Source organism: Entelurus aequoreus, linkage group LG17, assembly GCF_033978785.1.
Source record: "Entelurus aequoreus isolate RoL-2023_Sb linkage group LG17, RoL_Eaeq_v1.1, whole genome shotgun sequence".
Lineage (NCBI taxonomy): Eukaryota > Metazoa > Chordata > Actinopteri > Syngnathiformes > Syngnathidae > Entelurus > Entelurus aequoreus.
Genome location: NC_084747.1, coordinates 28046151 through 28072722, shown reverse-complemented (window position 1 = coordinate 28072722; position 26572 = coordinate 28046151). Strand labels below are relative to the sequence as shown.

The 26572-nt window shown below is 38.4% G+C and overlaps 1 protein-coding gene across 1 annotated transcript in view; it reads right to left on the bottom strand.

The window, feature by feature from the left end:
- si:ch211-158d24.2 (multiple epidermal growth factor-like domains protein 9) overlaps positions 1-19245 on the bottom strand; it is a 109950-nt gene extending 90705 nt beyond the window's left edge. The window contains exon 1 of the mRNA XM_062025436.1: positions 18701-19245. Within this exon, the coding sequence (XP_061881420.1) occupies positions 18701-19139 (439 nt within the window). The 5' untranslated portion in view covers positions 19140-19245. The remainder of the gene's footprint in view (positions 1-18700) is intronic.
- Between the last annotated feature and the right edge of the window lie 7327 nt (positions 19246-26572).

The following is a 26572-nucleotide window of genomic DNA, read 5'->3' as shown; positions in this document are numbered from 1 at the left end:
GAAAATGGACAGCAAATTCAGGCCCCCAAAAATATGGAGAAAATAAAATGACCTGGATGAAAGAGAGCATCCATACAAACAGAGAACATCCATAATGATTGGTTGGTGTTCGTATGATAAGTCACTACTGGCTAAGGTTAGGGCGAAACATTACGGACTGGCCAATCAGAGGCAAGATAAGGCGGGTCATCGAAACCAGGAAGCAAAATCATAACAGACACTCACTCATGTCACATGACGACGAGGGAGTCGGAGACAGAGGGACGCTTCAAGCTGACCATTTAAAAAAAAAAGATGGCATCTCAGTCACCTGAATTTTTATATAAAAACAACAGCGGTACAGTTTTCAATTTACAGTAAGTTGGTTTAAAAAACACGGTAATTTTTTTTTTACTGTAACATCTGTAGATTTATTTTTCTATATATTCAACCTGGCAAGCTCTACTACCTAATATTTATATATTATATTATATTTATATATGGCGGTATGAAGCTACATTCCTCACTCTGTTGCATGGTAAAAATTAGACATCGACCAATATGTTTTTTTCAGGGCCGATACCAATTATTAGTGGTCACGGAGGCCGATTACCGATATTTGAAGCCGATACTCATTTGCAGTAAAAGTTATTTAAACATGAACAGTATATGTCAACAAACAGCTTTAAGTTCTTTTTTTGAATATTATTTTTTAGGAAACGTGGGACCAGTAGCGACATAATATTTTATGCGGCGCTAATGCTGTGTTTGATTTACCAGGAAAAAATACATCAAACATCTTTAATACGTGTGTCTAAGAGGAGCATCAACATTTGCATTTCAAAATATGAGAAATCTCCTGGGAAAATTGGTGCAGATATGGCATTTTTCTACATCCCAATAGCTCCCCATATACTCAATGTTATACAATTTTATAGCGGTTTATGGATTTAATGCATTGTAAGGTTTGCTCTGGAAAAACCCTTAAATATCGCAAACATTTTAATAAAAACAATTGTGGGCTCCTTCGAGTAGATTATAGTTGAGACATTTTTCGAGATGGCTGACATCATTTCTTCCTGGATGTCACAGAAAGTATGAGAATGTATGAGCTGCTGCCTGCTCTTCTTTACTTATATAATGAGGTCCTATTTCTCAAGATATTTTGCGGCAGTATCTTTTCTGTCGTCTTCGTGTCCATCCATCTCTGTCATGAAAACATGAAACTGCGCGGTCCTTTAAAGAACCCACGCTTCGAGTGTTGCTGAGGCGAAACAAAAATAAATAAAAATGTTCCCATGCAGGGCAAAAGGGCTGTTGCTTGAACAGTGGTTAATACTACCGTGAATTCCGGACTATAAACCGCTACTTTTTTTTTCTGCGCTTTCGACTAATTTATTGTTTTTACTTCGCTTGCGGCCATAATGAAAACATTTCTTATTTTTAAACAACAAAATACACTGCATAGGCATGTTATTGTTTGCGCAGTGGCACTATTCTGTTTAGAAGAGTATTTTCAAAATCCGTTTGGTCTTCTAGCCGTCCATAGCGTTTCTACTTGTATGGATTCTTCATTCATCACTCCAGGCAACGTTTGTAAGTTTTACAATATAACTAAAACAATTCTTACTTACTAAATCGTCCCATGTGTGACGTCTGTAGGAGTGTTTTCATGCATATTTGTACCTGCTATCGTTGTGTAATGAAGTTAGCATTGCTAGTAGAGATGTCCGATTTTCCCGGGAGACTCCCGAATTTTAGTGCCCCTCCCAAAAATCTCCCGGGGCAACCATTCTCCCGATTTCCACCCGGACAACATTATTGGGGGTGTGCCTTAAAGGCACAGCCTTTAGCGTCAACTTTTCCTACATACAAACAGCGTGCCGGCCCTATCACATAATATATGCAGCTTTTACACACACATAAGTGACTGCAAATCATACTTGATCAACAGCCATACAGGTCACACTGAGGGTTGCCGTATAAACAACTTTAACACTGTTACAAATATGCGCCAAACTGTGATCCCACACCAAACAAGAATGACAAACATTTCGGGAGAACATCCGCACCGTAACACAACAGAACAAATACCCAGAACCCCTTGCAGCACTAACTCTTTCAGGACGCTACAATATACACCCCCCGCTACCACCAAACCCCGCCCACCTCAACCCCCCCATCTCCGAATTCGTAGGTCTCAAGGTTGGCAAGTATGCTCTAGTATACTCTGGACTGAAGCTGTGTGCCTTCATTGTTTTTGTAGCTGTTGTTTTGATGCATGTTTGAAAAAAATAAAAAAAATAATGCACTTTGTATAGTATAGTATTTCCCATAGTTGTAATGGGTATCAGGATTATCTCAGAGAGAGCATGTCCCAAATTCCAAGCTGCTGTTTTGAGGCATGTTAAAAAAAAGTTATGCACTTTGTGACTTCAATAATAAATATGGCAGTGCCATGTTGGCACTTTTTTCCATAACTGGAGTTGAAGTTGTTCTCTTATTTTGGAAAACCTTGTTTTTGATTGATTGATTGAAACTTGTATTAGTAGATTGCACAGTACAGTACATATTCCGTACAATTGACCACTAAATGGTAACACCCAAATAAGTTTTTCAACTTGTTTAAGTCGTGGTCCATGTTAATCAATTCATGGTAAAGTTACATTGTTTAATGCATCCAGCGGGGCATCACAACAAAATTAGGCATAATAATGTGTTAATTCCACAACTGTATTTATACCATATATCGGTATCGGTTGATATCGGAATCGGTAATTAAGAGTTGGACAATATCGGAATATCGGATATCTGCAAAAAAGCCATTATCGGACATCTCTAACGGGGCGATTTAGCTCGGTTGGTAGAGTGGCCGTGCCAGCAACTTTAGGGTTCCAGGTTCGATCCCCGCTTCCGCCATCCTAGTCACTGCTGTTGTGTCCTTGGGCAAGACACTTTACCCACCTGCTCCCAGTGCCACCCACACTGGTTTAAATGTAACTTAGATATTGGGTTTCACTATGTAAAAGCGCTTCGAGTCACTAGAGAAAGTGCTATATATAAAATATAATTCACTTCACTTAGCATTAGCTAATATCCTAACACGTTTCCGAGTGTCCGTGTTAGTATTACTAACTTACAACGGCTTGTTTTTTTTTTTTTTATTGCTTCAGTTTCATAACCTAACCAAAACGTCACAGTGGAGTTATTGAGTCTGTTTAGCTGATTGGAGAGCCAGTGGGTCCATGACGATGACTTCTGTTTTGTTGGATCAGCCGTTTTACTGCCGTGTTACACACACCCTTTGGAAACAATTAAGGTATGCAAATAAACATGTACAATATATTTCTGTGTAAATAACTAATCTCATAACGTATAAATCTGCGGCTTATAGTCCGGCGCGGCTAATATATTAGTTTAGTTTATTATTATTCTTCGGTCAATGGTCAACAAAATAAACAAACAGTTGTACATTCATAGACTGAAAATGAAAATGTTGCAGACCGAAAGGGTTTAGGCTGAAGTTGAACACTTATTGCGCCTAACCCTATAAACAATGTCAAGTACAAGATGAACTTCCGAAAATTATGAAATGTCCTTTGTACAACATATTATAAATACACATTATACACAACATAAACACAGTTAAATGATATACACAGTAAAGGCATGTGAAATATCCTTGTACACGTGTTAAACCTTTGCACCAATTATATACTATATACAAACAATTATACTTCCATTATTATTTATATCTCACATTTAGTTTTTAATCAACATTGATCATAGTATTATTAGTATTATAAGGAAAATCTTTATTTTTTCTTTCTAAAATGTAGTGCAGGGTTTCCCACACATTCATTTATTTGTGGCGGCCCGCCACGAAAGAATTACGTCCGCCACAAATAAAACAATTAAATTAAAAAAATATATATTTAAAAAAATTGTTTTAAAAAGGAGCTTTTGTAACATGCAGGGTTTCCCACACATTCATTTATTTGTGGCGGCCCGCCACGAAAGAAATACATCCGCCACAAATTTAAAAAAATTTAAAAAAAAATTTTTTTTTTTTTTTGTCCTCTCCAGCTTTTCAGGCAAATTATATAGTTGATGTAGATGCCCATATCGGCTGTTCAGATTTACTTTACAAAAGAGAAGTGTAGGATACTTCTCTTGTTGTCTTATTTGTATTTGACTTTATTAAATGTATTTATATTAGAAACACAACATGTGTATATAACAAAGGGTGCAAAGTCTGCAGGCAGTAGGAAACACATGGTTAAGTGTAGGGAGTAAAACTGATGGCAGTCTACAGTTCAAGATTTTTGGAGCTCTTTGTTCAGTGGATCAGATGTTTGATGAAGCTCTGTGTCTATCTACCACCACTATTGTTTTCTGTTGATTTGTTACTGGCTGTGGCAGGACACCTCTGCCTCTGTTTCACTTTATGTTGCTGGTAAATAATATGGTTGTAGTAGTAGGCTAAAGTTAAATTATTTAGTATGCACTAATTAAAGGGGCAGAGCTTTGAGACATTTCAGCTTTTATATTTTATAAGATACATTTTTTTGTAAGAACCACAATTAATAAATATATTTCAGTGAATAACTTATTGTTCAAATCTGTATATAAATATGTACATAAAGTGTTGTAATTGTATTGTAAAATGGATGGATGGATGGACGTTTAAAACAAAACTGTTATTATTAATTAGTAAGTATACATTTTTTGAGCCTTTTTAGAGAAAATCAAATCATTGTAGTAAATTATGCAAATTACTCGATGATGTCATGGTGACCACGCCCATAGCCACGCCCCCACCACCACAGGTATCTTGGCAGTTTACGGGAAACACTGTAGTGGGTGTGGCTTATAAAACCGGCGCGCTCAGAAAACAGGGTGATTGTTTTTTTTAAATATTAAATGCTGGTGTCATGTGTGTATATCTTTGGCACGTTTTTTCTTTGGCCCTTGGATGCAAAAAGTGTTGCCACCCCCGGTCTAAATAAATCGATTGAAACCAACAGTGCTATAAAAAAATAGGATAATATGACACATACTGCATGTGACCCGACAAGCACTCAGTACGTATCTATTATTTATCTGATCTCAGGTTAGGTGTGGCGAGTATTAACCACAGGCCTCACTCTCTTTATCTGGAACTTGTGCTTGCTCGACATTGTATTTTAACACAGGCTTTTTTTTCTTCCCCACAACGGAAATGACAAAAAGCACTGAATGTGAAAATCCATCGCATTGAGACGCTTTTTTCCTCAGCACTGTTGTTTGGTCTTTTATGTAACCGAGGCAGGCGGTTATGCAAGCCCGTGGACTCGATACTGGCGGGCTCTTTGCTGCCGTATCAAGCACGGAGAAACTGTCAGCTACGATCACGCTTAAAACAATTGGACTTGTGTGGAAAAACACCTCATTTTAAACAGCGATACACTTTCAAACGGTTATTCGAACATTCATAGTAACTCACGTTTAGGTAAAAAAATACTCAAATATACCGATGCAACTTCATGCATTGACTGTTTTTGTGAGGTGTGTTATTTTACACACTGGACTGGGCCTGTGTGTGTGCGGTGGAAAAAGCACAGGGGCTGGGCTCACGTCTCTCCTATCTACTTTATCTGTTGACTGCTTCAACGTGTTGTGACAGCATGACTGTTATTCAAACGGGGGCAGGCTATTCAGAACAAGTCTCAAAAATTCCACCCGAGCCTCGTTCGGTGCTTGGTGGCCTCCCTTTAGCATTACAAAGAGAAACTACGTCAATAACCAAGGTTTAGAACCACTTTGTCACTTTTTATATAAAAAAAAAACAACTAAAAACTAAAAGCTTTTCAGTGGCTTGAAAGTGCTGAAGTTGCTCTAAGGCCCCTTTTTAAGAATGACGCCTGATATTATCACTAGTGACTTGACAAAGGAACAATGCTATCGCGTAACGCAGGTGTCTCAAACCCAAAGTATATCCTTCTGAACCGAGGTCCAGTTATAATATAATAATACCAGAAGCTTTAAGTAAGGTATATAAATATAAGTACATAACCCAAAACCAGTGAAGTTGGCACGTTGTGTAATTCGTAAATAAAAACGGAATACAATGATTTGCAAATCCTTTTCAACTTATATTCAATTGAATAGACTGCAAAGACAAGATACTTAATGTTTCAACTGAGAAACTTAATTTGTTTTGCAAATAATCATTAACTTAGAATTGAATGGCAGCAACACATTGCAAAAAAGTTGGCACAGGGGCATTTTTACTACTGTGTTACATGGCCTTTCCTTTTAACAACACTCAGTAAACGTTTGGGAACTGAGGAGACCAATTTTTGAAGCTTTTCAGGTGGAATTCTTTCCCATTCTTGCTTGATGTACAGCTTAAGTTGTTCAACAGTCCGGGGTCTCCATTGTGGTATTTTAGGCTTCATAATGCTCCACACATTTACAATGGGAGACAGGTCTGGACTAAAGGCAGGCCAGTCTAGTACCCGCACTCTTTTACTATGAAGCCACGCTGTTGTAACACATGGCTTGGCATTGTCTTGCTGAAATAAGCAGGGGCATCCATGATAAAGTTGCTTGGATGGCAACATATGTTGCTCCAAATCCTGTGTATATCTTTCAACATTAATGGTGCCTTCACAGATGTGTAAGTTGTGGTGTGTAATACACCCCCACACCATCACAGATGCTGGCTTTTCAACTTTCCGCCTATAACAATCCGGATGGTTCTATTCCTCTTTGTTCCGGAGAACACGACGTCCGCAGTTTCCAAAAACAATTTGAAATGTGGACTCGTCACACCACAGAACACTTTTCCACTTTGCATCAGTCCATCTTAGATGAGCTCAGGCCCAGCGAAGCCGGCGGCTTTTCTGGGTGTTGTTGATAAATGGCTTTGGCTTTGCATAGTAGAGTTTTAACTTGCACTTACAGATGTAGCAACCAACTGTAGTTACTGACAGTGGTTTTCTAAAGTGTTCCTGAGCCCATGTGGTGATATCCTTTACTGATGTCGCTTTTTGATGCAGTAGCGCCTGAGGGATCAAAGGTCTGTAACATCATCGCTTACGTGCAGTGATTTCTCCAGATTCTCTGAACCTTTTGATGATATTATGGACGGTAGATGGTGAAATCCCTAAATTCCTTGCAATAGCTGGTTGAGAATTGTTCTTCTTAAACTGTTGGGACAATTTGCTCACGCATTTGTTCACAAAGTGGTGACCCTCGCATCATCCTTGTTTGTGAAATGTGAGCATTTCATGAAAGCTGCTTTTATACCCAATCATGGCACCCACCTGTTCCCAATCAGCCTGTTTACCTGTGGGATGTTCCAAATATGTATGTTTGTACAGTGACTGTGCGAATAGTAATACATTAAAATCAATGCTGTTATAAATTATTGACATATTCAAGGCTCAGGTTACGTCACATTAAAAATTCCACATTGAAATTTTTCTGGGGAAAAATGTTGCATTTTGTTGTGTTTGCCATATAAAAAAATAAGTTTTCTTAGAAAATGTATAATTCACGAATAGATCTGAAGTTGATCTAGAGCGGTGGCGTCCAAACCACGGCCCGCGGGGCAAGTGCGGGCCGCCGGCGTCTTCAGTTTGGCCCGCAATACGTCACAAGTTTAACAAGGAATCTAGCCGGCAAAGTGTTTCCAAATCAATGTTATATATCTGACAATCTGATTGCTGTAAAATTTTCCGCCATAATGTGACCAACGCCAGTACGTCACAATGACCACGGATTGTGCGTTGAAGCAAACACAGCACAGCATTCACTTATATGACCCAATCCTTTCAACCTCCTTCCCTACTCATGGCAATGCAAGATGCAACCAACACAAAAAGTAAACACACATAACACAACCTCCTCGCTGAGCTTTGTAGATGTTATAAAAATAATGTCCATGCACCATTCATAATTCAAATTTACACCCATTTAAATACACTATAATGCATGATGAGAAAAATGCAAAACACTCTTTACACACGTATCCATGTTTGGTGCATTTTAGCTGATTGATGTTTCCGAAATTTTCACATACTCTTAATATCCAAGTATATTAATTATTAACTATATATCCATTTGGATAGGATAAACTTGCATTTATCCCACAATATGTACACAAATATATGTATAGCCTATATATGTAGTTACTTTACATACAGTCAGCTTTTGACCCCCGGCCAAATTTTTTTAGCCCAATGCGGCCCCCAATTATTTTTAGTGGGATTTTTTTTTTAACTTTGATTGCTCAAAAATAATAAAGAATTATCATCAATTTTGTAATGAATTTTTGAACTATTTCAGTCTTCAATTACTTCACATAAAATATTCCACTAAGAACATTTTCAGGTATAAAACATAAAACACGTAAAACATACAATTATTTTACTTCTTTTTTTTTTACTTTATATTCACAGATAGACCTGAAGTTGATCTAAAAGTTTTAAGTGTTGAATACAAAATTCCAAATAAATAATATATGACTTTTTTTTAACATTTGTATGACTGTGACCCATCCGGGTCCCCGGGACTTGAGGGGAGCCCTGAAGGTTAAAAAAAACAATATATTGTAATGGTTTTGAAATTTAAAAATATCAAACTGGCCTCCACATAGTCTGCTTTTTCAGTGATTTTACCTATCCATGTTATTATACGGTTGTGTTATTGGTGAGTTCCCCTGGGGGTTTCCACATGCACATCAATTGGGATGTTGTTCCGTATTTAAGCCAGCAGTAACAATAAGGAAATTCATACAGGGCTTGTTTGGGAAGAACAGGAAGTCATGACCTAACATAACAGTCTGACTCACGGTGTCATAAAAGAATCACATAACTTAATGAGTAGATAACACAAAATCTCTGTCCTATGTTTTCTTGTGGTTAAAATCGTGATCAATACCAATATTTGCAGTGCTACCCACCCCTAACTTAAAGGGAGTCAGCTATAGTTTATTTTAGTAATAGAGTAATCTATCCCAGGGTATAATATAATATATTGCAGCCCCCAGAAGAAATCACACAAAGTTTGATGCTATTTTTAACTTTTGTTACCAATATTATGATACCAAACGGCACAATTCCAACAGGTTTTACCTCCCATGAAAACACTTTAGTCTACCTGAGTCCGCGTTTATCCCGTCAAACAACAATGCTTCCTCATTATCCGCCAATCACCTTTCAGGCATGGACGGTGTCTTTGTAAACATGGGAAAAACTGACATTAAATCCAAACCACACAAACATAAAGCATTACCACCAGCAGGTTGTTACAGTATAAGTATAAGTATAAGTATATATATATATATATATATATATATATATATATATATATATATATATATATATATATATATATATATATATATATATATATAGCCTATTATTTGCGCACTATTGACATTTGATGTACTGAAAACTTGACCACCGAAAAAAAACGTTGATCAACCGCGCTACCGAAACCGGATGTAAACAAAACGCACACGCCATTGTCATTGTCTGGAGCGTTGTCAGCATGTCTGTGATGTGGACCCGATAATTTATATATACTGTAGATATACCCGCGGATAGGCATTTACAAAATGTGCAAATTTTAAGAGTACAGTGGCGGCTTTTAAGAAGAGAAAGTCCAACTAGAGCAACAGCGCCAAGCAAGCCTCTTTAGTCAGAGAACTTGAGGGACAGAGGTAGAGTCTTTAAACACGAGTACATTCTATAATAACACCAGAAGAAGATGCTACATTTGTTGCTAGTTGTTTTTAATTTTGAAAAAGTCATTAAGTCTGTAAAAACTTGACAAAATCTCAACAAAGTACATTGAAAATATGGCAAAAATATATATGTTAATACTAATTAAAAAGCTGATTTGTTTTAAAATCATATCACCATAGCCAATTATGCAAATCACTCAATGATGTCATTGTGACCAGTTTAGGGCAAACCTTGTATGCATTAGTTTGTTCGATTAACCAAGTGATAGGACTAAACACACTTTTCAGCCTCAATGGGTATTTTAAGGAAAATAGTTTGATCTCCCAGCTGACTTGCATGTCCATACACTAGGGATAGGCGATTAAACGATATCAATATATATCACGATACACACGTAATTGATATCAATAAAAAAATGTGTTCTATATAAATGTTAAAAAATATATTTTTCTTTGTTGGAGAAAAGTGGGAGTTGCGAAGCAAGGTTGGTTGCGTGAACAAAGGCACTTGCTCTCTGATAACCGAGCAACGCAGGAAGTGATCACTGATCAGTGGGAGTGACACGCTAACAACCAATCAGGTGACAGTATCAACTATCAAGTTTGGCTGCGCCATCTTATTGTCTCGCGATTGATTCTTCGTATGGAGTGAGAAGAGGAAGTAAAAATGAAGAAATTGTGATGAAAAGTGGAAAAGTCCCCTGGACAGTATGGCACTTTTGGGATTTTTTCAAAGGGACCGTAGTCAGACCATTGTGGTCTGTAAATGATGCAAGGTGCTCGTCCCCACCGGTAATACCCCACCACCTTCGCCGCGCTCACCCTTTAGAGCACAGGTGTAACTTCCTGGCACTCAACCTACAGAAAATAGTACTTCTCAGGTTTCTCTATGTTTACATATTTACAATTTGCACTATTTTGTTACACTTTATTAATCATTTATTACATATTCCTTATTTTTGCACCTTCCTTTTAAGAGATTACCGTTGAGTGTTCAATTTGATTTTACAATTTTGTTCACATTGTTTGTTTTCCATGCATGTGTTGACCTTTCCTCTCCTTTCTGCCTTCATAACTGAAGAGATTATAATCAGAGGAAGGTTAAATTTCATATAAAAATGTTTACATTTATTATAATTTTCTCCTGAACCTTTTTTTGATAGGTCATGAAAAATATCAATAATTATCGATATTGACCGGTACAAAACACTATTGTGATACAGTTTTCAGCCATATCGCCAAGTCTTACGTGATCGGAATCGGTATCAACAGAGGGGCGGCGTGGCGAAGTTGGTAGAGTGGCTGTGCCAGCAATCGGAGGGTTGTTGGTTACTGGGGTTCAATCCCCACCTTCTACCATCCTAGTCACGTCCGTTGTGTCCTTGGGCAAGACACTTCACCCTTGCTCCTGATGGCTGCTGGTTAGCGCCTTGCATGGCAGCTCCCGCCATCAGTGTGTGAATGTGTGTGTGAATGGGTGATTGTGGAAATACTGTCAAAGCGCTTTATATACCTTGAAGCTAGAAAAGCGCTATACAAGTATAACCCATTTATCATTTATTTATCTCACTCATGGATGATCGGCATCAAAATCAGCAGCATAAAACACCGATCCCAATGAAATATATGCTTTATAAATAAACGATAAGCGACATTGGCATTCATTTCATGTGTGTATATACAAAACCCAAAACCAGTGAAGTTGGCACGTTGTGTAAATGGTAAATAAAAACAGAATACAATGATTTGCAAATCTTTTTCAACCTATATTAAATTGAATAGACTGCAAAGACAAGATACTTAACGTACAAACTGGTAAACTTTGTTATTTTTTGCAAATATTAGCTCATTTGGAGTTTGATGCCTGCAACATGTTTCAAAAAAGCTGGCACAAGTGGCAAAAAAGACTGACAAAGTTGAGGAATGCTCATCAAACACTTATTTGGAACATCCCACAGGTGAACAGGCTAATTGGGAACAGGTGGGTGCCATGATTGGGTATAAAAGCAGCTTCCATAAAATGCTCAGTCATTCACAAACAAGGATGGGGCGAGTGTCACCACTTTGAACAGTTTAAGAAGAACATTTCTCAACCAGCTATTGCAAGGAATTTAGGGATTTCACCATCTATGGTCCATAATATCATCAAAAGGTTTAGAGAATCTGGAGAAATCACTGCACGTAAGCGGCAAGTTTGAAAACCAACATTGAATGCCCGTGACCTTCAATCCCTCAGGCGGTACGGCATCAAAAACCAACATCAGTGTGTAAAGGATATCACCACATGTGCTCAGGAACACTTCAGAAAACCACTGTCTGTAACTACAGTTTGTCGCTACATCTGTAAGTGCAAGTTAAAACTCTACTATGCAAAGCCAAAGCAATTTATCAACAACACTCAGAAATTCCGCCGGCTTCGCTGGGCCCGAGCTCATCTAAGATGGACTGATGCAAAGTGGAAAAGTGTTCTGTGATCTGACGAGTCCACAGTTAAAATTGTTTTTGGAAACTGTAGACGTCGTCTCCTCCAGAACAAAGAGGAAAAGAACCATCCGGATTGTTATAGGTGCAAATTTCAAAAGCCAGCATTTGTGATGGTATGGGGGTGTATTAGTGCCCATGGCATGGGTAACTTACACATCTGTGACGGCATTATTACTGCTGAAAGGTACATACAGGTTTTGGAGCAACATATGTTGCCATCCAAGCAACGTTATCATGGACGCCCCTGCTTATTTCAACAAAACAATGCCAAGCCATGTGTTACAACAGTGTGGCGTCATAGTAAAAGAGTGCGGGTACTAGACTGGCCTGCCTGTAGTCCAGACCTGTCTCCCATTGAAAATGTGTGGCGCCTAAAATACCACAACGGAGGCCCCGGACTGTTGAACAACTTAAGCTGTACATCACGCAAGAATGGGAAAGTATTCCACCTGAAAAGCTTCAAAAATTGGTCTCTTCAGTTCCCAAACGTTTATTGAGTGTTGTTAAAAGGAAAGGCCATGTAACACAGTGGTTAAAATGCCCCTGTGCCAACTTTTTTGCAAGGTGTTGCTGCCATTAAATTCTAAGTTAATGATTATTTGCAAAAAAAAATTAAGGTTTTCAGTTGGAACATTAAAGATCTTGTCTTTGTAGTCTATTCAATTAAATATAAGTTGAAAAGGGTTTGCAAATCATTGTATTCTGTTTTTATTTACGAGTTACCAACTTCACTGGTTTTGGGTTTTGTAGATTTTTGTGAAGAATCAAAGCAAGCGGGGGCCCTTTTGATATTTCTTTATTTTAAAAACCAATACAATATATGTATAAAAAATATACATTAAGGCCTCCACTCAGGCTTGATCCCGGGGACCCCAAAGGGTTTTGGTCCAAAAAATATTTAAAATGTGTCATTATTCAGTATTATTATCTCTAGATCAACATTAGGTCTATCTGTCAATATAACGTTTTTAAAGATTTAAGTTGTATGCTCTTTTTGTCGAAGAAAACCCTGTTTTTTTATGGAAAAAAACACAAAATATGCAATATTTTCACCCAATAAAATTTTTAAGAGGAATATTTCCGATTATATAATAATTGGAGCCTTAAAAAGGTCAATAACTCATAACACCATTGATTTTAATTCATTATTATTTTTTGAGCAATGACACTTAAAAACAAATCACACAAAAATTATTGGGGAACCAAAAGGGTCCTACTCATTAAAGTGTTAAAAAATAAATTATACATTTTTTTTACTGTTTACTTTTAACACAATAATCTCGAGATCAACTTCAGATCTATCCGTCAATTATACGTTGTATTGTTGTTTATGTTTTTTGTTCGTTTTAGGCCCTTCTTTAAAAATAAAAAAAAAAAGCTAAATTTTTTATATGGCAAACACAAAATATGCAACATTTTCCCAAAAAAATATCTCAAAGTGCAATATTTAATGTGACGTAATTGGAGCCTTGGATAGGTCAATAATTCATAACATCATTATTATTTTTTAAAGAAAGAAACAGCCTGCATGGCAGCTTTGTGTTATTAGAGTAAACATTGCAACGTTTTCTTGTTACATTTCACCTGTTTGGTCTTTCATACCACTTTTTATGTTTTTAATTTTATTTAATCGTATTTTAAAATGGGCCGTGGGGCCATTAAAAAATGACCTGCGGGCCGCAAATGCCCCCCGGGCCGCACTTTGGACATCCCTGCTCTAAGGCATATGATGTTGTTGATGTAGATGTGATATCTGCTGTAGAGATTTACTTTAGAAAAGAGAAGTGTTGGATACTTCTCTTTTTGCCTTATTTGTATTTAACTTTATCAAATGTTTGGGTATATTTAGTGTTTGGCGCAGCCGGACCGGTGCAAGAAGGGGATAGAAAGAAGAAGAAAAATAAGACAGAGGGGGAAATTGCTCCTTTATTTTAAAACACTTAGTTTCCATCTCAATCAATTGGGCTTCATCAGTTTGTGCTCAAAGACTTAGATTGGTCAGATCTAGTCTTAGACTTAGATTGGTCAGATCTAGTGTTAGACATAGATTGGTCAGATCGAGTCCCACATAGTTGGCAAAACCCCAAATATCTATACTCCAAAAACCAGTAGGGTGTGCCTGGGCCAAGGATGGTTTCGCCCTACCATAGCGAGAAAAACAACTGTTTTGATGCAAACGTGCAATCCTAACTGTCAAAGCCAACGACAGTCATTGAAGTGTAAATTCCCCTCGTTAGCATTGAGGTATTGTGTGGCAGAACGATCGCTGTGGATCGACTACTACCAGTCCAAAATAGTGGCAATCCCCCATGTAAGCATTCCATTCAGTTGTAAACAAATGGCACAAATGGCATTCTGGTCACAGAAGGTGTTTCTAACTCCTGTTATTTGTTGGAGGCTAAATTGGAATGATTGAAAGGACAGTGTTGTACGTGGGAGACAGGTGGCGTCTCAGACCACCTCCTCTGTTCAGGAATGGTTTTTCAACCTTGACATAGATGACTTCCTTCACTCCTCTTTCGTACCATCCGTCCTCCCTGTCAGAATCTGTACATTTTTTCTTGTCAAAGTAGTGCTTTTTCTCCCTGAGGTGCAGGTAGACAGCTGAGTCTTGGCCTGTAGAGTTTGCCCGTCTATGCTGTGCCATGTTGTTTTGTTTCCCCAATAATCATTAAACTGGATATCATACACCAGATTGTTTTTGTGGGTGTGGGGTGTCCGGTCTTTAGGATGCACCAGTCTCTGTCTCAGTGTGTTGTCTGGTTTGAAGAGTACTGAGATGTTGTTTTGGTTAAAAATTATTCTGTGTTTCTCAGATAGACCTGATACATATGGAATGACAATAATTTTGCGTCTGTCACCTCAGCTGATTACCTGCACCTCAGGAAGAAACAGTGGTCCTTTGAGAACAAAAATGTACAGATTCTGGACAGGGAGGACGGATGGTACAAAAGAGGAGTAATGTCAAGGTTGAAAAACCATCCCTGAACAGAGGAGGTGGTCTGTGACACCAGCTGTCTCCCACATACAACGCTGTCCTTTCAACCATTCCTAAAAGACTCTGCAATTTAGCCTCCAACAAATAACAGGAGTTAGAAACACCTTATTTGACCAGAATGCCAAATTGTGCCATTTGTTTACAATTGAATGGAATGCTACTGTGAGGGATTCCGACTATTTTGGACTGGTAGTAGTCGATCCACAACGATCCTACCACCACACAATGCCTCAATGCTAATGATGGGAATTTACACTTCAACGACTGTCGTTGGCTTTGACAGTTAGGATTGTTTGTTTGCATAAAACAGTTGTTTTTCTCACTATAATAGGGCGAAACCATCCCTGCCCAGAAATTACATAATCTCCCACGGCACACCAGACTGTATCTCCCCTGTATCTCTCTAGATCAGTGGTTCTTAACCTGGGTTCGATCGAACCCTAGGGGTTCGGTGAGTCGGCTTCAGGGGTTCGGCGGAGGTCAAGACACACCCGACTCATTGTGTAAATAAAAACTTCTCTCTATCGGCGTATTATGGATACCCTCGAACAATGTTCCCTCTAATTTTCCATATGCGTGAGCAAACGCAAAAACTCCTTGAGCATTCAGTGGAGCACATGTGAGCACACCGGTCCCAAACCTGACTAAATAACAAATTAAATGTTTTATTATTATAATGAAATGACAGCTGTCATTTCCATGAGATTATTTTCTAATATAAGTGTTTTGGCCCACTTACAATGACAATAACAAAAAATATTGTTTTTCATGAGCTGTGTACTAGTATTGTATGCCTGGGTGGAAAACAAAGAAAAGGAACAGACTTTGCTGTGAAAATAAATAAATTATTTTATTTTATCATTTATCATTTAAGCCAAGGTGAAGCCACGCATATCTGAACTGGTCTCTCAAAGGCAACAGCTGAAGTCACACTGAGTTGCCGGTGTGTAATTTGTTGTGAGTTCATGCACTGTGTTGGTTTTGTTCTTTGAACAAGGTGATGTTCATGCACGGTTAATTTTGTGCACCAGTAAAAAAACATATAACTTTGCCTTGAATTTGAAAATGTTTTATTTTTTTATTTTTCACTAAAGAAGGGTTCGGTGAATGCGCATATGAAACTGGTGGGGTTCGGTACCTCCAACAAGGTTAAGAACCACTGCTCTAGATCCACTATGGACTGGACTCTCACTATTATGTTAGATCCACTATGGACTGGACTTTCACAATATTATGTTAGACCCACTCAACGTCCATTGCATCCGGTCTCCCCTAAAGGGGTCGGGGGGGTCACCCACCCACCCACATCTGCAGTCCTCTCCAAGGTTTCTCATAGTCATTCACATTGACATCCCACTGGGTTGTGAGTTTTTCCTTGCCCTTATGTGGGCTCTGAACCGAGGATGTCGTTGTGGCTTGTGCAGCCCTTTCAGACACTTGTGATTTAGGGCTGTATAAATAAACATTGATTGATCTCACGGCACACTGTGCGCCGCTTTGAAAAACACTGTACTAAATGGATACAAGGAAACAATGTACCTTTGCCAGGCCGCATTGTTGCTAGAATGCTGCATTGACTGCAGCTGTTGTGACTGCAGGGACTCCATCCTCACATCACATCCGTTGGATGTGTAAGAGGAGGGGTGCCGCTGTCATCCTCGCTCCATTCATGCCTTCGGCTGCCGGGCCATTTTGTTTGGGTGTTCTTGCTCCACATATTTAATATTCATCACGACTGGCGTCAAAACAAACACGCTCTGTCTGACACACAATGATCATGTTTGTTGTTCCACCAAACAACAAACACTCCGCGTAATCTCCCTTTATTAGGAGGCCTACTTCTGTTGCTTTAGTGCAGTGTTTTTAAACCTTTTTTGAGCCAAGGCACATTTTTTTCATTGAAAAAATCCGGAGTCACACCACTAGCAGAAATCATTAAAAAACAAAACTCAGTTGACCAGTAACCAAGCATGCATCAATATAGCTCTTGTCTCAAAGTAGGTGTGCTGTCACGACCTGTCACATCACGCCGTGACTTATCTGGAGTTTTTTGGTGTTTTCCTGTGTGTAGTGTTTTAGTTCTTGTCTTGCCCTCCTATTTTGATGGCTTTTTCTCTTTTTTGGGGAATTTTCCTGTAGGAGTTTAATTTCTTCCTTTGAGCGATATTTCCCGCATCTACTTTGTTTTAGCAATCAAGAATTTTTCAGTTGTTTTCATCCTTCTTTGTGGGGACATTGTTGATGGGTATGTCATGTTCGAATGTACTTTGTGCACGCCGTCTGCTCCACACGCTGTAAGTCTTTGCTGTCGTCCAGCATTCTGTTTTTGTTTACTTTGCAGCCAGTTCAGTTTTAGTTTTCGTTCTGCATAGCCTGTTGTTTATTTTTGGTTTAAGCGTTAAGATACCTTTTCACCTGCACACTGCCTCCCGCATGTTGTGATCATGACAAACCATCTACAAAGCAATTAGCTACCTGCTGCCACCTACTGATACGGAAGAGTATTACACGGTTACTCTGCTGAGCTCTACACAGCACAGACACTCAACAACGGCACATTTGCGGATAATAAATTACTGGTTTGCAAAAAATATTTTTAACCCAATTAGGTGAAATTACATAATCTCCCACGGCACACCAGACTGTATCTCACGCTTTGAAAAAACTGTACTAAATGGATACATGGAAACAATGTGATGTGTGCTATGGCTATGAGTTGTTTTTTCCCTTGGCCTCAGTCTGGACCCCCTCTCCAGGGGCCCAGGCTTAGACCGATTTTTTTTTTCCGGCCCAACACAACCACCCCCCCGTTTACCTGCATCTCACCTTTTTTGTAAGGGGCGCCGGAAGTTGGCAGACCCGTCAGCGATCCCGTTCTGTCTCCCTGTAATGTTTGTCTGATCTTGAATGGGATTGTGCTGAAAATTGTAATTTCCCCTCGGGGATCAATAAAGTATTTCTGATTCTGAATGTACCTTTGCCAGGCCGCATTGTTGCTAGAATGCTGCATTGACTGCAGCTGTTGTGACTGCAGGGACTCCATCCTCACATCACATCCGTTGGATGTGTAAGAGGAGGGGTGCCGCTGTCATCCTCGCTCCATTCATGCCTTCGGCTGCCGGGCCATTTTGTTTGGGTGTTCTTGCTCCACATATTTAATATTCATCACGACTGGCGTCAAAACAAACATGCTCGGTCTGACGCACAATGATCATGTTTGTTGTTCCACCAAACAACAAACACTCCACGTAATCTCCCTTTATTAGGGGGCCTACTTCTGTTGCTTTAGTGGATTATTTGAAGACATGCAGCATGCATGAACCGGAGGGTCCATTGTTGTGCTTTATCTGCTCGCTCTCTGCGTCAAAGGCGGGTTTTATCACCCCCATGTCACGCACTCCGTTTTTTTCTACACCTTTTTAACCCACATCCTCCCCAAAAAAAAAAAAAAAAAAAAGAATAAATGTTTTACTTTCACTTGCATTTCGTTCGACGACACTCACCTTGGCTGCTCTCCATGGATGTAACAGATGCGTCCATCCTATCCGCAGACCACGCATCGTTGGCCGAACGCGGAGAGACCACGGACGTCATAGTCTGGAGGATTTTCTCCGGGGTAGAGAGCGATGATGCGTGGGGGTCTGCGGATCTTTTCTGAGGGGGGGTTAACCTGGAAGCACCCGAGTCGGCTATCGCTTTCGTGGCGGGGGAGAGCGTGGCGGTCTGCGGGGTGCGAGTCGCCGCGGAGCCGGGGGGAACAATGGCAGACGGCGGCGTCAAAGCGAACCTGCTGTCCGGTAAACGGCGAGGCGTGTCGGTGGAAATAGGCGACGCATCGTAGAGGCTGATGCGAGGTGCGGCAAGAGCAAATCCGGTTATATAGACATAGAAAACGAATCCCAGGACCGACGATATGTACATCATTAAGGACGTGAATCTCATATTCGGTCTCAGCTCTCCATTAAGCCGCAGTATCGGTCTCTGTCAGACCTTTCCCTTGAATGGATGCGATACTCCACCATCGATGTCTTCCGGCGGCGCTTCATGAACCACACCGTGCAACCTACCTTGTCCGTGCGAGTGCTTGTCTCTGCAGCAGCCAATAGGAACGCGGGCAGGGCAATAAAACGCCGCCCCCCTGTTAGCTGATTGGATGAACGTCTCAACGATTTAAAGAGGGCAAAGAGTATTGGTTTTTTTTGTGGGTTTTTTTATGCTTCAGGGAAAAAATATTCGACATAAATGTCGATTTATGAAAGTAAGGCCTACATTTTCTAATTGGCTTAATGGTTTACTATTATCAATCAAATCTTGGAGGATGATTAGGAGTACAAATGCCCTTAAATTGATGTCTTTGTTAAAAACATTTAAAGTGATTTAGGTAGCCTTTTTTATCTTTTTGTCTTTTTTATTGTTTTCATATTTGTTCATATTACTATTTATTATTATTTAATACTATATCTGTATTTGCTTTTTTTTTCTTTCCGTGACATGTTTCGCTGATGTTGAAAGTGCCTTGACTTTTGTGTGCATTATAAATGTATGTTTGTTGTTCAATAAAAAAAAAAAAGGTTACTTTTTTTTTTGTGTCCATCCCTCCATCCATCCATTTTCTACCGCGTGTCCCTTTTGTCTTTACAGTACAAAGAGCAAAGAGCGGACCAAGACAATTTATTTAGTTTTTCAGTATGTGAGAATAAATTAGATTCAAGTGTATTGCTAAGGACAAATAAATAAGTCCAAAGAAAACGAAATGTAATCAATTTGGCATCCAACCTGACGATCAATAAACAGCGCGTTTGTACAGAACAGGGGTCCCCAAACTACGGCTCGCGGATACGGCTACGGATTTTCCCATCAATAACGTGACATCATCGACAAAGTGCGCGCTCTTTCAGTCAATAGGTGCGCGAGGAATATATATATATATATATATATATATATATATATATATATATATATATATATATATGTATATATATATATATATATATATATATATATATATATATATATATATATATATATATATATATATATATATACATATATATACATATATATATACACATATATATATATATATGCAAACCCCGTTTCCATATGAGTTGGTAAATTGTGTTAGATGTAAATATAAACGGAATACAATGATTTGCAAATCATTTTCAACCCATATTCAGTTGAATATGCTACAAAGACAACATATTTGATGTTCAAACTGATAAACTTTTTTTTTTTTGCAAATAATCATTAACTTTAGAATTTGATGCCAGCAACACGTGACAAAGAAGTTGGGAAAGGTGGCAATAAATACTGATAAAGTTGAGGAATGCTCATCAAACACTTATTTGGAACATCCCACAGGTGTGCAGGCTAATTGGGAACAGGTGGGTGCCATGATTGGGTATAAAAGTAGATTCCATGAAATGCTCAGTCATTCACAAACAAGGATGGGGCGAGGGTCACCACTTTGTCAACAAATGTGTGAGCAAATTGTTGAACAGTTTAAAAAAAAACTTTCTCAACCAGCTATTGCAAGGAATTTAGGGATTTCACCATCTACGGTCCGTAATATCATCAAAGGGTTCAGATAATCTGGAGAAATCACTGCACGTAAGCAGCTAAGCCCGTGACCTTCGATCCCTCAGGCTGTACTGCATCAACAAGCGACATCAGTGTGTAAAGGATATCACCACATTGGCTCAGGAACACTTCAGAAACCCACTGTCAGTAACTACAGTTGGTCGCTACATCTGTAAGTGCAAGTTAAAACTCTCCTATGCAAGGCGAAAACCGTTTATCAACAACACCCACAAACGCTGTTGGCTTCGCTGGGCCTGAGCTCATCTAAGATGGACTGATACAAAGTGGAAAAGTGTTCTGTGGTCTGACGAGTCCACATTTCAAATTGTTTTTGGAAACTGTGGATGTCGTGTCCTCCGGACCAAAGAGGAAAAGAACCATCCGGATTGTTATAGGCGCAAAGTTGAAAAGCCAGCATCTGTGATGGTATGGGGGTGTATTAGTGCCCAAGACATGAGTAACTTACACATCTGTGAAGGCACCATTAATGCTGAAAGGTACATACAGGTTTTGGAGCAACATATGTTGCCATCCAAGCAACGTTACCATGGACGCCCCTGCTTATTTCAGCAAGACAATGCCAAGCCACGTGTTACATCAACGTGGCTTCATAGTAAAAGAGTGCGGGTACTAGACTGGCCTGCTTGTAGTCCAGTCCTGTCTCCCATTGAAAATGTGTGGCGCATTATGAAGCCTAAAATACGACAACGGAGACCCCCGGACTGTTGAACAACTTAAGCTGTACATCAAGCAAGAATGGGAAAGAATTCCACCTGAGAAGCTTAAAAATTGTGTCTCCTCAGTTCCCAAACGTTTACTGAGTGTTGTTAAAAGGAAAGGCCATACAACACAGTGGTGAACACGCCCTTTCCCAACTACTTTGGCACGTGTTGCAGCCATGAAATTCTAAGTTAATTATTATTTGCAAAAAAATAAAATAAAGTTTATGAGTTTGAACATCAAATTTATTATTTCCTGTTATAAAGTATACCAGGCAGTCTTGCACTAAAGGAGGACTATGTTATTGTTTACTTTATTACTCTAGTATACTCTGGACTGAAGCTGTGTGCCTTCATTGTTTTTGTAGCTGTTGTTTTGAGGCATGTTTTAAAAAAAATAAAAAATAATGCACTTTGTGAAAGTCAAAGTATAGTATTTCCCATAGTTGTAGTGGGTTTCAGGATTATCTCAGGGAGAGCATGTCCCAAATTCCAAGCTGCTGTTTTGAGGCATGTTAAAAAAAAATAATGCACTTTGTGACTTCAATAATAAATATGGCAGTGTCATGTTGGCACTTTTTTCCATAACTGGAGTTTAAGTTGTTCTCTTATTTTGGAAAACCTTGTTTTTGATTGATTGATTGAAACTTATATTAGTAGATTGCACAGTACAGGAAATATTCCGTACAATTGACCACAAAATGGTAACACCCGAATAAGTTTTTCAACTTGTTTAAGTCGGGGTCCATGTTAATGAATTCATGGTAAAGTTACATTGTTTAATGCATCACAACAAAATTAGGCATAATAATGTGTTAATTCCACGACTGTATATATCGGTATTGGTTGATATCGGAATCGGTAATTAAGAGTTGGACAATATCGGATATCGGCAAAAAAGCCATTATCGGACATCTCCAGCCATTACTTTTTCTATTAAAGGAATACACTTTTTTCCAAAACTGGAGTTGAAGTTGTTCTCTTATTTTGGAAAACCTTGTTACATTGTTTAATGCATCCAGCGGGGCATCACAACAAAAATAGGCATAATGTGTTAATTCCACAACTGTGTATATCGGTATCGGTTGATATCGGAATCTGTAATTAAGAGTTGGACAATATCGGAATATCGGATATCGGCAAAAAAGCCATTATCAGACATCTCTAATATATTGAATTGATTTTGAAAATGAAAAACATCAAAATAGCCGCCGCATGTGTACGTTTTTCAGTGTGTGGCGCTAAGTGAAAAAAAGTTTGGAGGCCCCTGCTCTACAGTAAATGAACATACAGCTGAACATACTGTATGTGAAGCTGGCCCTCTCGTCAATGCAAATATTAAAATAACAACCCAACCTGGTCCAAATCCCTCCAATTTGTCCCAAATGTTTGTGTTAAGTTTGTAGCGCCAATGGTTGGTTTTAATGTTGTTAATGTTTTATTATCATTCACAGTAGGGATGTGAACATTTGATATCACGGTTATTGTGACCAAAATCAACTTTATTATTGTGCTATTGTTGAACGTGCTCAAAAAGTACACTAAAATGTTTTGTCCAAGGTATTTTTAATAACTAAAATAAATACACGCACTTTTAGAAAAGCTACTATTTTGCATGTTTTGTGTATGTTACGATAGTATTTTAGTACTTTATCGGTTTTAATGGATAAGCTTTTATTGTTTTAAATGTTTTGCTTTTTACTGTACCACTTTAAGACTTATTTAAATGAAAAGCGGGGAACAAATAAAATCCATTATTATTATTTATTATTACTTTGTGTCCTACTCTTTTCAGCTGTCCTTGAACGCACCGTAAAAGCAACTCGGTCTGGTATTACTCCGAATATTTATCGATCACTTTACACAAGTGAATATCTTGGTTACTCAGACAGTAATGCATCGTTATACGTTTAGACTGAGGTCACGGGGAAATACTTCAATGTCTCTTGTTTTCATGTTAGCATTTTAAGCTAACGCGCCTGCGCCAGTCAGTTTTTGAGTTGATACAATTTCAGTTATCAATCTCGATTTTTCCGACATTTTTATTCAAAACGGTAATTTACCGCGGTTATCATTAAAAGCGTTTATCGCTACATCCCTAATTCCCACGCGGCGCCCTCACCCTAAACAAACCTCACCATATTTGTACTAAACGTTTGTGCTTATTTGATATCAGCCCAAATCATGGTACACACTTTTATCATTTAGTAATTTGGAATAGCGTAAAAGGTTTGATCAGGGGAAATTAGTCAAAGAGAGAACATTGGTAGGTATGAAAAACGCTAACTTATTACCTATATCTGGAATGGACATATGCTGTCTTTAAGTTGAAGTAGTGTAATTGTTTTTTTCTACAATAAGCTCATGACGCAGTAAGTTGAATGATGCGGACACGTTTGTTACTGGATACTTCTTGATATGCTTCTGCCTTGGAGACTTTGTATGTGTAAGTAATATGCAGCTATAATGACTTGATACTTGTTTATATTGGCAAATGTGCTGTTTTAGAGTGTAATATTGTTAAAATAAATATTACTACGTCTAGCTTGTGTGCTATCGTGTCCTTAGCTGTTGTGTAGCTGCCAGCTCCTAGTAGCCTATCACCTAGCATGTTTACCTTTGGTAAATGACTTGACTGAAATAAAAGAAAATAGCAACGTTTAGATGTTAACTGGCTCTCCAGCTTTTTCCGCTGCAGGACTCCTTGTATCCGAGATTTTAGACGCAAGACGATATCATCCAATACTTTTTTTTTTGTTGCCGATATCAAACCGATAACAATATCGGATCTGGGGGGGCCCCAAATTTAAAGTTTTGTAAAAATACTTTTTAGAGCTTAGTGCCTAAAGAATTTTTGGATGCGGAGAGCCTCAGTTGCCAAAGTGTGGTTAGTGAAGTCATGAAAAATGTGCCAGAAGTGACACGTTAGTAAATACTGACCTCTAGTGGTGAGAAAATACATTACACCACAAGTCTCCCTGCTCACTCATATGGCTATTGCTATTGTTATATATATATATATATATATATATATATATATATATATATATATATATATATATATATATATATATATATATATATATATATATATATATCCATTTTCTACCACTTATCCCTTTCGGGGTGCTGGAGCCTATCTGAGCTACAATCGGGCGGAAGGCAGTGTACACCCTGGACAAGTATATATATATATATATATATATATATATATATATATATATATATATATATATATATATATATATATATATATATATATATATATATATATATCCATTTATCCATTTTCTACCACTTATCCCTTTCGGGGTCGCGGGGGGTGCTGGAGCCTATCTGAGCTACAATCGGGCGGAAGGCAGTGTACACCCTGGACAAGTATATATATATATATATATATATATATATATATATATATATATATATATATATATATATATATATATATGTATATATGTGTGTGTGTATATGTGTATATATATATATATATATACATTCACATATATATTATGTCATTTATATATATATATATATATATATATATATATATATATATATATATATATATATATATATATATACATTTCTTTTATTTTTTATATATGTACATACACATATATATATTCTAAGAATATTACTGTATATATATATATATATATATATATATATATATATATAGGTGTGTGTGTATATGTGTGTATATATATATATATATATATATATATATATACATTCACATATATATTATGTCATTTATGTATATATATATATATATATATATATATATATATATATATATATATATATATATATATATATATATATATACATTTCTTTTATTTTTTATATATGTACATACACATATATATATTCTAAGATGTGTGTGTGTGCAGAAAACATCGCACAGGGCGATGTGATGCGTCTAGTGCAGTAGCCTTGGAGTAGTAGTACCTGTAGTTAGTGCATGCTGCATGCCGCTTTTGCTTGCTATGCTGCATGCTGCTTCTGCCTGATACTCATTGCTTTCAGCTAGTGCCGCCGGCTAGCCCTCTGTCTCAGAGGGCGAAAAGAGGAGCCGAGTGCATAAGCCTCCTCAGCCGGTACATAGCCTCTCCATTGTCAAGACTCGTACATGCCTCCTCGTGGCCACACACGGTAACTGGAACCTCGCGGTTCCAGGCTAAGTTGTACGGGATCTCGGAGCAGCAGGGGGCCCCAGAGACGGGGCATGCAGGCCCACCGGTGTGTGGACATGCCCTGGTGCCCAGTCAACCCCTGTCCCAGCTATGGGTAAATAACCCCAGCTATGGGCGAATAGTGAAAACCGCCTCAACGGTGGACCAGGCGGAAGATGGCGGCAGCGGAATGCACCACAACGGCTGGGAAGGCGGATGAAGGCTGCAGCAAAGACGGGTCCCCAGTCGTCTTGGTCTCCATGCCACTGGACCCTGGCCCGCTCAATGCCAAGGACTGTGTGGTGGCTGACCGTGCACCAGTCTCCCCACATTAAAAGATTCCACGCACAGGCGTCCTCCACTGTGGATCACGGATTGGCCTACACAGCCATCTACGGATCCACAAATAGACGACCCTACGGAGGACAGTCATACTCGTTTCGAGTGACCGCCGCCGACGACGACGACGATATATTCTAAGAATATTACTGTCATATTGAGTAAAAAACAAATTTTTTGGTACAAGCCTTAAAAAAAGAAGCATATGTTTCGAGTAAAACTCACAAAGATACATTATTTCAGGCATTATTAGCCATTTTGCATGTTTGGTTTAGGAGTTATGTTTAAATAACTGTCATATTGAGTGTGACAGTTATACTGTCATATTCAGTAAAAAACACATTTTTGTATTTGCAAACCTTACAAAAACACCTGATTCTAGTAAAACTAACATAGATACATTACTACAGGCATTTTTAGACATATTGCATGTTTGGTTTAGGAGTTATGTTTATATAACTTTCATATAGGCTCCAGCGCCTCCCGCCACCCCGAAGGGAATAAGCGGTAGAAAATGGATGGATGGATGGATGGATTTAGTATGACAGTTATACTGTCA